The 12,688-nt window shown below is 31.8% G+C and overlaps 2 protein-coding genes across 4 annotated transcripts in view; one reads left to right on the top strand and one right to left on the bottom strand.

Moving 5' to 3' along the window:
- The window catches only part of LOC125074637 (serine hydrolase-like protein 2), a 28,635-nt gene extending 24,103 nt beyond the window's left edge, over positions 1-4,532 (bottom strand). The window contains exons 1-4 of one of the 2 annotated variants that reach the window (XM_047686014.1): positions 4,229-4,532; positions 2,148-2,264; positions 1,458-1,610; positions 586-688 (exon numbers count right to left, since the gene is read on the bottom strand). In XM_047686014.1, coding sequence (XP_047541970.1) covers positions 586-688; positions 1,458-1,610; positions 2,148-2,264; positions 4,229-4,283 — 428 coding nt within the window. In that variant the 5' untranslated portion in view covers positions 4,284-4,532. The remainder of the gene's footprint in view (positions 1-585; positions 689-1,457; positions 1,611-2,147; positions 2,265-4,228) is intronic. The other variant, XM_047686013.1, reaches the window with a different exon arrangement.
- A 3,374-nt stretch (positions 4,533-7,906) lies between these two features.
- Positions 7,907-11,790, top strand: LOC125074633 (serine hydrolase-like protein). Of its 2 annotated transcripts, none has more exons than XM_047686010.1 (6): positions 7,907-7,933; positions 8,826-8,893; positions 9,978-10,247; positions 10,567-10,763; positions 11,022-11,119; positions 11,390-11,790. In XM_047686010.1, the coding sequence occupies exons 2-6, from the start codon at positions 8,830-8,832 to the stop codon at positions 11,682-11,684; spliced, it is 924 nt and encodes a 307-aa protein (XP_047541966.1). In that variant the 5' UTR covers positions 7,907-7,933; positions 8,826-8,829; the 3' UTR covers positions 11,685-11,790. The 2 variants fall into 2 exon arrangements, with proteins under 2 accessions (XP_047541966.1, XP_047541965.1); XM_047686009.1 differs by lacking the exon at positions 7,907-7,933 and adding an exon at positions 8,054-8,187 and having other exon boundaries at positions 11,390-11,789.
- Positions 11,791-12,688: the final 898 nt, after the last annotated feature.

The raw sequence follows: 12,688 nt of genomic DNA, 5'->3' as shown, positions 1-12,688 counted from the left end.
TTCTGAGACGGTTCTTGGTAGAATCTACTTTTCGAACCGGTGGTAGCATTACACTTAGTTTAACACTGCAAGGTGATTCAAAAGTGCTTTTATGAACCTAATCAAATAAAGAATATTTTGATTGATCTTGAAATGGATCACCACCGCCCATAGACAATGGCGCTGTAAGAAATATTAACCATTCCTTGCATCACCAATGCGCCACCAAACTTGGGAACTAAGATGTTATGTCCCTTGTGCCTGTTGTTACACTGGCTCACTCACCCTTCAAACCGGAACAACAATACTATAAGTATTGCACCAAATAAGCATGTATGTACAAGGCCGGACCGTAAGTTTAGTGGGCCCTGGGCCCTTACTTTGACTTGACTTAGCTGGGGGCCCCTTGAATCGACGGGGCCCTAGGCTGAAGCCCAAAAAGCCGTATGGTAGATCCGGCTTTTTGTATTTATCAAGTATGTATGTGATCTTTCAAATGCCTAAAAATATTTGCATGAATCCTTACATCATCTCGAGTGACGCTGGCTTTAAAGTTAATAAATTCATGGCAGTGTTCGTTGATTTTTAATGATTATTGTACTTTACCATTTAGGAAATTCCTCCACGGGAACCACCACACCTAACGTGACAGGGTCCAGGTCAATAGCTTTGCTTATCTTCCCTGGATATGATAAATCATATAGTTTACCTGGAAATAATTTATATATTAACTACTACCGCCCTGGCTTCGCACGGGTGCAAACTGCCAATAAAATAAATATACTACAGAATGTCTTACAACGTTCACAGTTTTTCAGTCATTAGACAATACAAACCGCTATGTCCCTGCGTTTTAAATCTGTAATATCTTCGAAAATATTCATTTAAATTACATGGTGTAAAGGGCCATATTGATCCATATTAAATGCACAATGTATTTGAGGTACTTAATTGGATACGGATTAATAATGTATTGCTTTAAATCGCCATTATTTCTCGTAAAAAGTAAAGGATAAAAAATGGTTATTGTGAACTATCCCTAAGAGAGACATATACCATCGCACCTTTTTAAGGTGTACAATACTGTGGTACATTATTTTGATCTATCTCGTAGGGTTCAGACAGCGTTTGCAATGTAAGCGCAAAAATGTGCTTATTTACGTCATCGCTTCAGAAACCTCTAAAATTATCAGAGTTTCCCTACTATATTGTGCATGTACTATACATATAAACCTTCCTCTTGAATCAATCTATCTATTAAAAAAAATGTGTAATTTTAAAGATCTAATCGCATACACAGAGACAGACAGCGGTAAGCGACTTTTTTTTATACGATGCTATTAATATAGTACGGATATATGTTAGTTTCCCTATTAAAAATAAATTCATATTTTTTTATAACATTTTATAACAGCAATGTGGCAACACCATTAGCTTAACTTCAATTTTTTTTGCATAAACTTCCAAAAGCATCTCACCTAAAGTACAACCCATAGAATGTGCCAAGTAAATGAAACTCTCCCATCTGAAGTGTTTCACGACGACTTGGATGCTGTACAGAAGGTCATACATGCTGATCATAAGGCCACGCGGCATGTGATCCGATTTACCGGAGCCTGGCAGGTCCAAACCTGAAATAAAAAAATAATACTTTAATGGAGTTTGTAAAATTGATTGATTTTATTTACATAACATAAGCAGCCCGTAAATGTCCCACTGCTGGGATAAAGGCCTCCTCTCCCTTTGAGGAGAAGGTTTGGAGCATATTCCACCACGCTGCTCCAATGCGGGTTGGCGGAATACACATGTGGCTGAATTTCGTTAAAATTAGACACATGCAGGTTTCCTCACGATGTTTTCCTTCACCGCCGAGCACGAGATGAATTATAAACACAAATTAAGCACATGAAATTTCAGTGGTGCCTGCCTGGGTTTGAACCCGAAATCATCGGTTAAGATGCACGCGTTCTAACCACTGGGCCATCTCGGCTCGGATTTTATTTATAATTGATTAAATTTAAACGAGCAAGCAAGCTTAAACTCCTTGGAAGGAAATAGGCTCTTTTTTTATACATTCCCTAAAATGCGATCGAAACCGCGGGCGAAAATATTATCGTTTTTGTAAAATTTAGTATAGTCTTTAGTCCAAATATGAATAAAATACTTACCAATATAATAAAAATTCTTTGGTAACATTTCAATGAGAGGTCTGAAACTAATGACGGTGTCTTTGGACCCAGGGCAGACCAGAACCGGTGGATCATAGCAGTTGCCCCACGCAACAACTGTAACAGAGGTATTTTTTAAATGCAAGTCGAGATCAAACTACTCGTTCGTAGAAAGCAACACACACTACATGCACATCAATGATTCACTCACACGCAGGCACGCGCACACGCACGCACGCACACATGCACTTTGTAAAAATCATTAATTACACTTATCTTTATTTTTTATTTTATTTTATTTTTTCTCTTTAACTTTATTTGTAACTCTACACTACTCGACCACGGACGACCTCCGTGGTCGAGTAGTGTGTACACCGGTTTTCATGGGTACGCCACTCCGAGGTCCCGGGTTCGATTCCCGGCCGAGTCGATGTAGAAAAAGTTCATTAGTTTTCTATGTTGTCTTGGGTCTGGGTGTTTGTGGTACCGTCGTTATTTCTGATTTCCATAACACAAGTGCTTTAGCTACTTACATTGGGATCAGAGTAATGTATGTGATGTTGTCCAATATTTATATATTTACTTAAAAAAAAAAAAATTGTATTAAGTAAAAATTTGTTTATTCTTTAGCTAACACATGATGTTATGGAAGAGTGAGTTCCTCTGACACGAGTATGTATCATACTCGCTAGAGAGACCCAACCTTAAAATATATGCTATGTATATTGTGGTAAAAAAAAAGTAGACTTGCAAGTGGCCTGCCTTATAATAACACAAAACCACATAGACATTCCCACTGTAAGACATATTAAACAACTTGTACATTCCTAATGTACACCACCAAGCTTGGGAACTAAGATGTTATGTCCTGTGTGCCTGTAGTTACACTGGCTTACTCACCTTTCAATCTGGAACTGTATTTGGTAGGTACTTATCCAATAAGGCTATCACAGAGCCCTACCAACAAGTAATAATACCATATTATTACAAAAAATAACTATTGGCCGAATTTTTTTTATAGAGTAAGATTGCTTATGTCTAAATCTAATTGTCTTTGATTACTTGAGTATATATAATATTTGACAGATATGTTAGAGTCGGATCTTTGGGGCAGGACTCTGCAATAATAACCAATATATATTGCAAATAATAACTAAAAAAGACTAAGAACTCAATAGTGATATCAGTACAAGTTAAACTGAGATTCCTCTCTTTCTCTCAGCATAGATTTGACATTAGAAAGAGGGAGATAGCATTGTTTAAGTAAACACCACTTAAACAACATTTGTAGCTTAGCCTTATGTGGACTTATTGATAAGTATATTATATTTTATTAGCATTAAAAAATTTATAAACAAGCCATAATTGCCGAGTGGTTAAATAATGTGATTTTTTATTAAAAAAAAAACCAAAAAAAAAAGAAACAAAACTTTTTTTTGCCTAAAAAATAATTATATATCAGTAAATGACAAAAAAATCATTTAAAAAGTATAAATCTTAAACAATAGGAAAAGTTAACAAGATTGACTTAATGGTAATTCAAATTAACAAAGAGGGTAACCAAAGAGTGTCGGTTAAAGCTGTGTACAACTGAGTTCTCATGTGATTAACATGTGTATATATCATGTCAAGCTCAGTAAAGGAAATTGTGAGGAAACTGTCATGTGTATCAAAGCAGTCACATATGTATTCAGCTGTGTAGTGGAATGAACTCAACACAATTTCCATACCAGATAAAAGATCGTCGAACCCCTACCGCCCATGAATTTACAGTGTCTTTAATATTTTATATATTTACATATTATTTTGATAATTATATATATCAATTTGATAAAAGTACGTAAATATTTAGTAGTTCCTTTACACGGGAAAAAAACAATAGGTATAATTACTGGCAGTTTAAAATTGGAATATTTCTTATGCCTATTAGGTTATAGACATTTTTGATACAATTTATTTTGAATTTGGAAACGTAAAGTATAGAGTTCAAATTCCACTAAAACGAGGAAATTAAATTTCGAACAATAAGGATATTCCAGACTCAACGTAACTTATTATTTCCTTAAGCATTATATACTTACTGGACAAACGACCCCATGGAGCTTGAATAAACCATTCTTTTTCTAAAAGTGTCATTTTTAACTTATTAAATTTGCTTATAAAATATGTATATCACAGAATAACTTCGTAAAGAATCAACATAATCTTTATCACATCAAGATATTACTATTATTAGCTTATCACAAAACTTTGATATATCCATACATTCAGAATATGAAAAAATCTGTATAGCATACAGAAAAAATATAATATCAAAAGAGTATTATCTATATTTTATAGTACAAATATATTAAATATTTATTTATTCAATTTTTTTATCACAATATGACATACTATGTCATAGTTTATGTGTTGCCAAGTGCTCATTCTAATTCAACGTCAATCGTATTTATTGATATTGAAGTACTTTACTCCTAAAACATCACACATACATAAATGTTTTATTTAAAATAATAACGCACATTATTTTTATTAACCAATGTTATTTGTGTTTTTCATCAACCTCAGCATTATATGTTAACTATTTATAAATATATGGTTAAGCTGTTATTTATTATTTTGTAAAAATTGATAGAAAATGAGTTTTTTTTGTTTTTTTTTTTACTTTGGGAAGTGGACTCGCAATTGGGCCACTTGATGGTGAGTAGTCACCACTGTCCATAGACTTTTAGCATTTTAACCATTCTTTACATCGCTCATTCGCCAACAACCTAGTTATCCATTCGTTTTATTCCTTGTGGCTGTAGTTACATTAACTCACTCACCCTTCAAACCTGTTTATATTTCTTATAATGATAATGTCTACGAGCGTTGGTGACGAGAGATTATTAGGTGGCCTGTGTGCCACTCTGCAAACCTATGAACAATAAAATAAAACAATATATAAATCTCTCCATTTCCGGAAGTTTAGTTGCGTTTTTTTAATAAAAACCCTCATTCTAAAATAAGTCAATTTACGTTTTGAGCCACGAGTACCACTATGTACGATGTACTCCAATATTAAAATTAATTAATTTACATAATTATCATTATTCAACTAACTATAATATAAACTGAACTAAAAACTTTGAACGATAATAAACTGTTCAATGTTGACGTTAGCATCGAAAGTGTAAATATTGTTCGTTAATTTTTAATTTTTATTTTATTTATCCAATAAATTGTTTCAATTTTCTTTTTGTTTGTCCAATGTCAAGAAAAATATTACAAAATTACTATTACAGAATTGAATTAACAACGAGGTAAGTAACAACTACACAACTAATAAATTACTTTAAAAAAGAGCATGTATAAATGTAGACACGTGTAGCTTAGCATACAGTTTAAATAGTAATCAAAATGTTTTTATTTCTTTTCGTATAAATTCTACATTGTCTTTTTCTTCTGTTTATTGGTGTTCATTAATTTGAAAAATTTAAAAGGTAAATTTATATTTAATGCTTTTCTATAATTTTCCATTTATAACGCAAAGTTTATCTAAATCTTTTTTTTTTTAATTCGTTGTCGCCATTAACTATTAACCTATTAGAATGATAGAAGGTAGGGAATTAGGTTTTTGGGAAACAACATAAAAAAAAAACACTAATAATAAAAAGGTTTATTAATAAATGTATTACATCTAAAATTCAACATTCTTTTTAATTTGAATAATTTCAAACAACTTTTAAAAAGAAATAATGTCAAAAAGTGCCACTTTAAAGTTCCAAAAAACTTTATGTTACCTACTGATTATTTTATTTATAAATTGAATGATTTGAAGGTTACGCTATGCAGTTACCAAGCAGGAAAAACAATGAAAACTCACATTAATTTTTTGTGGAACTAAAACTACTAATTGTCTTTATCTTTGCTCTAAAATACCTATAGTTATATAATTTAACATATATACGACCTTATGCAATAACATTTACGATTATTTAAGTCTTTTGAGACGTTAAAATTGAGTTTATCTTCTGAGATTTACTGCGAATTTAATTCGGATTTGGAGACTTTATTAATTCCTCAAAAGAAATACATATATTTCACTTACTGAGAAACTATATAAAATAAAACAATTATAAAAGAAGCGTACAGAGATAACAAAGTAAAGATAAAATAAAATATCACACAAAAGAGGGTAGACAGATCTTACATTAAAATATAAACACCGTATACATGCATGTTACAATTATTAACTTCATAGATTAATAAGTACCAGAAGTGGCATTGATGGATATTGTTGATATGGAAGTTAAGTTTATAATGTTAAATAAATTACCTAAGCCGGTATATATGTGTGTATATCTATAAATGTTAGTAGGTTTTGTAGTGTAAGTGCATGAAATTATTAATATTATTATTTTTTATTCTATTTAACTTTTTTAATATTTTTTATTTTTAGTTTTTTTTTTTTTTATTATTTTTTTTTTTTTTTTTATTATGTTTTTAAAAAGTAAATTTAAATTAAATTTTGGTGTAAATAAGTTATATTTTTTGTTTTAAGATATGACATTTGAGTAGTTTTTTGAAACTTAATATTGATTTAGTCTCCTTTATTTCCTTTGGTAAAGAGTTATATAGCTGAGCACCATCATATTCAATGTTCTTTTTACCGTAATTTGTTCTAGATGGGCGTAATATTAAATTGTTAGCATTTCGTAATTTAATTTTTTGCACTTGTAATTTTTTAGTAAATGTTATCTTAGTATGTATGTCCCGGTTTAAAATTTTTCGTACTAATATACATGTATAATATTTGTATGTTTGTTTTATATTCATAATTTTTGTGTCCGTGTAAATCTTTTGTGTTGCTGTCCGAAAACGATAGTTAAATAATATTTTAATTAATTTATTTTGAGATTTTTGTATTATATTTAAGTTTGAATTAGCTGCCGTTCCCCAAATTTCTATCAAATAGTCAATATGCGGCTTGATTAGGGAATTGTAAATGATATATCTTACTTTTCGCGGTAAACATTTCGTTATACTTCGGATAGCTCCTGCGAGGGAGATTAATTTTGACTTAATTTTTTGCAAGTGTGGTTTCCAATTCAGGTGATTATCTAAAGTTAGACCCAAATATTTTTCATGCGTTTTTCTCTCAATAATTTCATCGTTTATCATGAGTTGAAAGTTACTGTCAATATTTTTGTTTTTCGCGGAAAATATAACATATTTTGTTTTTGAGATATTAATTGTTAGTAAATTGTTTAGAAACCAGTCACTTAGAGTATTTAAATCATTTCTTACTTTAGGCAAAATAGCGTTAATAGAGTTGCCAAAATAAAAAAGGCTTGTATCATCTGCATATAGAGATATGTCCCCATAAAGACCAATTTGGGAAATATCATTTATGTATATTAGGAACAACAATGGGCCCAGAATTGATCCTTGGGGGACGCCATATCGAATAGATTTAGTGGAACTTTGGTGTTGCCCTATTTTAACAATCTGTTTACGGTTATGTAAGTAAGATTTTAATATTTTAAACGCGTTCCCCGTCACACCAATATTAGAAATTTTTCTCAATAGTATTTCATGACTGACCGTATCAAATGCCTTAGTTAAATCGACGAATATACCCAAACCTATTTGCTTAATTCCCTGTGAGAAGTTGAAAACAATAATTATATTTTTTGATTTCCATTTGATTGTGCTCAGTTTGTACTGGATTGTACCGTATTTAAATTCATTTATACGTCAAAGGGATGAGAGATATGGGGGTGCGAAATTATAGTCACCAAAGGGTAAATTTAATGAACTATTTTGTCTTTCCCTGTTTATATAATTATATTATGTATAGATAGATATTAAATATTATCGTGATAACACAGACGATGCGTAAGTTTGATAGATAAGGTTTGTATATTGCATAAGATTAGCGAGTTTCGTCGTACCCGTAGATTGTTTTACTTGTTTGTTACAGAATAAGTTTATATTACGTGTTTAATAACGTATTAGATATATGAGATACAGTGTACCTACGCGTGTCTTTATTCAGGTAAATTATTATTACTTAGGTTGGGTTTTATTAAGATTATTATTATATCAGTGAGATGTACCTCCTTATTTCATTTTAAAGGGGATATTAATGACATGTTTATACGTTGTAATTTACCATAACATCTATGTCATTGAACTTTGACATCTTGAGAAATGGACAAAAAATTAATATAGATTAATAAAGTTTAGAGATGAATATCACAGTTTTATCATTGTGGTAATGTTGTCATTAAAAAAATATATATGTAAAATATTAAATATACAAAAAGGGAGTCGTTAAAGATGAATGGAAAATAAAGATAGGATTTGAATATTTAAAAGAATGCTTATGTTAAGATTAGAATAAAAACGGCGTGACTACGTTTTTCAGGCTTATTATAGAAAACATCGGGTTGACAATTACAATCTTGTGAAGTCTGTAGTACATATGAAAATTTATTATACTAATTAAAAACTAACGCTGCCTCTAAAATTACCGGCTATGAAAAGCCCAGTTACGTTTATAGTAATCCACTAAAACCAACCACCAAACAACAGATACAAATGAATGCTCATAATTTTAAATCTTACCAAACATAGCTTTAAAATTATCTAGTACTTTAAAACTAAAAAAACTTAATCAAGTTCTATTTACAGGGCAATGTCAACTTTAAAATCAACTGAGAAAGAAATAACAATAAGAGCTCCATGGGGAAATATAAAAGGTACCAATTAAACTTTAATATTGGGTAACAGAACTGAACTAGCTTTTGAAGTATATTTTAACTTTTCAAAAGTCTACTTTTGAAAAGTTAAAATATACTTAAATATTCTGATTTTTAGTCGTAAAAGCACATTATTGATTTATTATATTAAAATTAGTTTTTGAATCTATATATCATGAACTACAACATGAGCCGCCATGGTGTGACGTCATATAGGCAAAAACTGTCAGTTCAATGTAAACAGCTAGGTACATATCTATCAACTTTCTTAATAATTATATGTTTTGTTACCATCAATTTTATTTATACAAATACAAGAAAAAGTATTATTAGATTTGAATTAGGGGGTTTTTACTAAATGCAATCGAACTTTAGTGGACAATGTTCTCGTTTTGCGAGTCCCAACCAAACATTCCTTATTTTAATATGGACTGTCACTTTGATAAACAACTTTTTAGGAGTTTTAATGCTAATGTTTGTACAACAAGATACTACGTACCAACGATAGCGATTGTAATTCATTATTTTTAAAATGACTGACAGTGTTCTTGCGGTAATAAAAAGGTTTAAAATTTAATTTAATGACAAGAAAGCGTGTTTATTTTGTCGAAATATAATTTTTGTGGCTTTTTATTAGGAAAATCAATATTTTGTAGTACTTTTTCAAACAAAGTAGAATGAAGCTTACTATCCACAGGTTTATTTATATTTTTGTATTTTCTTTTAAGTTGAATACGGTCATTCGGAGTAGTGTCGCCTCACAATTGGTTACGTCGTCAAATACTCCATTTGTTTATTGTACAATAAAATATAATATATACGTCTGTTTCGGACTCATTGTTCAATTGTCAAATATTACATTGTATAAATGAGAAAATCGTTTTTACATGTGCAGATTTTTATCCGACACATTTCACGTGCAATGCGCCTTGTGTCGAATAAAAATCTTCCACATGCGTATCCCCCCAATGCGCATCGTGGCTAAGTGGTAGAATAAGCCCCAAAATCTTTTCCTCAATCAGGAGATGTGGATTTAGCCCAGCCAGAGGGCATTAACAGATTGATGCTCTTTTATTATTTTCAGGTATAACGTGGGGTGACTCCAAGAACCAACCAGTCTTATTGAGCCCTGGTCGTCTCGTACCCTGTTCTGGATTCCGTCCTCTTATTCTCAAGTTGCCAACCAATTTTTTCTACGTCAGTATTGATTTACCAGGAAACGGGTATTCCGATCAACTCCCCAAAGGAGTACGTTTCACAATTTGGGATCTAGTGCCAACTTTACAGAATGTCGCTGAACATTTTAAATGGGAACATTTCATTTACATTGCTCACTCCCTTGGAACAGCTGTAGGTAATTATATTTATTTCATACTTTTGATTGTAGCTTAAAGTTTTATGCTTATGAGTAGCTGGGTTCAAAGCTAGGATTGAGCCAGTCAAAGTGTCGTAAGTGGGTGTCTTTGCCAATAAATAATCAGAAGTACCATAGAATATTAAGTAAGTCTCCAAAGGCCCATAAAGCTATTTCTAGCCTAGACTCTGCGCCGGAACATTAATCGGTCGACTCTATTTGATGAAGTCTTCGTTGGGAATTACCGTTGTAGCCGAAATCAGACATCACCAATTTGTCTTGAATACAAAATTGTTATGTTAAACAATATCCATTCCAGGTAAATACTTCAATATGGCGTACCCGGGTATGATGACGAAAGTAGTAGACATAGATCCTGTACCTGCGTATCACACGATCTTACCAGAAGAAATATCGAGCTGGTACAAGGAGATATACGGGAGTCATTACCAAGATAAGTCGTATAAAAAACATACCAGTGGCAAGGAATCCGCGCCAAAGTATCGTTATCAACAGGTATTTAAAATTAATTATTTATATATATTTTAAAAATTAATTAATTATTTCATTTAGTATCATTAGAACGGTATAAGCCGTGTGTGTAGGTACCACCCATTAATTATATCTAACGCCAAATAGTAATACTTATTATTGCTGTGTTCCGGTTTCAACGGTGTTCAAGTGAAATTGGGGCACTGGGCCCCCGCCACCTATAGGCCGGTAGAAGCCTGTACATTAAAAATACAACTGAATCTTTTCGACCGTTTATTGCAGATTAAGGAAATGATAATGAAAGCTCAACAACTGTCTGAAGAGGCAGCTGATCAAGTTTTAGATAGATACATAGAACCGGCAGGAGATGGACTGTTCAGGTAAAACTTACCATTTTTTTTTTTGTGATAGGACGTCTAGCGTAAGTTATTACACATATATATTTGTGTTCCGGTAAAGTGCTAGTGTGTGATCCAGTGTAATCACAGACGTAAACACCATAGACTCTAATTTTTAATCGTTAAAAAATTCATACAATGCCAATAGACGTGACCATTTACTATCCTTTTATTTAATTCGCTTTTCTATACAAATAGTCTATGATATTAATTTAATCAATATCTTTATAATAAATTTATTTTGTTTTTCAGATTCTCGTACGACCAACGCATGAAAAGTACATTCAAATTACCTTTCCAACCTCAACATTTAAAGGAAATGTATACAGCACTTAAAACACCAACACTGGCTATAATAGCAAAAGGTTCCATAGACAAAGGATCGTACAGCCGTGTACCCTTCGTGATGGATGAGTACGCTTGGCCGCATGGCAACTACAGATACAAAATTGTTAATGGCGGACATGACGTTCATCTTGAAAACCCGGATTGCATGGCGGATGACATTTCAAAATTCTTATTGGAAGATATGAAAGCTAAATTGTGAAATGTCGAATAATTAATAATTTAGTGTCAGTTCAATATTAATCAGTTTATTAAATAAAGGTTAATTTCATTGATCGGCAATAAAACATCAAACTGTAATATATTTATAATAAAAACAAATCAATAAATTAAAAAGAGTATTTTATATATATGTTAATAAAACAAGTTTTTTTTTAAATCTATACCTATGTAAAAGCGAAATATGTGCCACTTACGGATTAATCACGAAATCTCAGAAACGATAACACATAAAAATTAAAAACTTGAAATTTGGCAGGTACGTTCCTTTTAGAGCTTACCTATTATATACATTCGCTAAGTATTTACGAAACTCCATCCTCAAGGGGACAGAAGGGAGGTTAGAAGTTTGTGTTTTATTTTGAATTTCGTGTGTATAAAGCCGCAGGTTCAGCTAGTAAAATATATTTTTCTTATTAACCCTAAGTCGTAACTAAAAATTTCAATTGGAACTTGAGTTATTTTGTTATTTTGTCACGTGTTGTAACTTATTAGCGGATCGTCATGAAATTTAACTTTTGATTTTGGGTTCAAAGCCAGGCAAGCACCACTGAATTTTCATGTGCTTAATTTGTGTTTATAATTCATCTCGTGCTCGACGGTGAAGGCAAACATCGTGAGGAAACCTGCATGTGGCTAACTTCAACGAAACTTTGCCACATGTGTATTCCACCAACCCGCAATAGAGCAGTGTGGTGGAATATGCTCCAAGCCTTCTCCTCAAAGGGAGAGGAGGCCATAGCCCAGCAGTGGGAAATTCACAGAATGTAATGTATGTAAATAATAATTATTAACGTGATAATGTTTATCAGAGCCACTGGTGGTTTAGAATGAAGCACCTCACACATAGGGATTTACTATGTCGATGTCTTTTGGCAATTAACGTCTCGTCCCTTTACCCTTTTCTAACTTCCTGAAATATATTTTATCGGCGTAATTTTATTAAAAATTACGATGTGCTTTTACCATATTTCGATTATATGCCCT

The sequence above is a fragment of the Vanessa atalanta genome, chromosome 28 (genome assembly GCF_905147765.1).
Source record: "Vanessa atalanta chromosome 28, ilVanAtal1.2, whole genome shotgun sequence".
Taxonomy (NCBI): domain Eukaryota; kingdom Metazoa; phylum Arthropoda; class Insecta; order Lepidoptera; family Nymphalidae; genus Vanessa; species Vanessa atalanta.
This window is presented reverse-complemented; position numbering and strand designations above follow the sequence as displayed.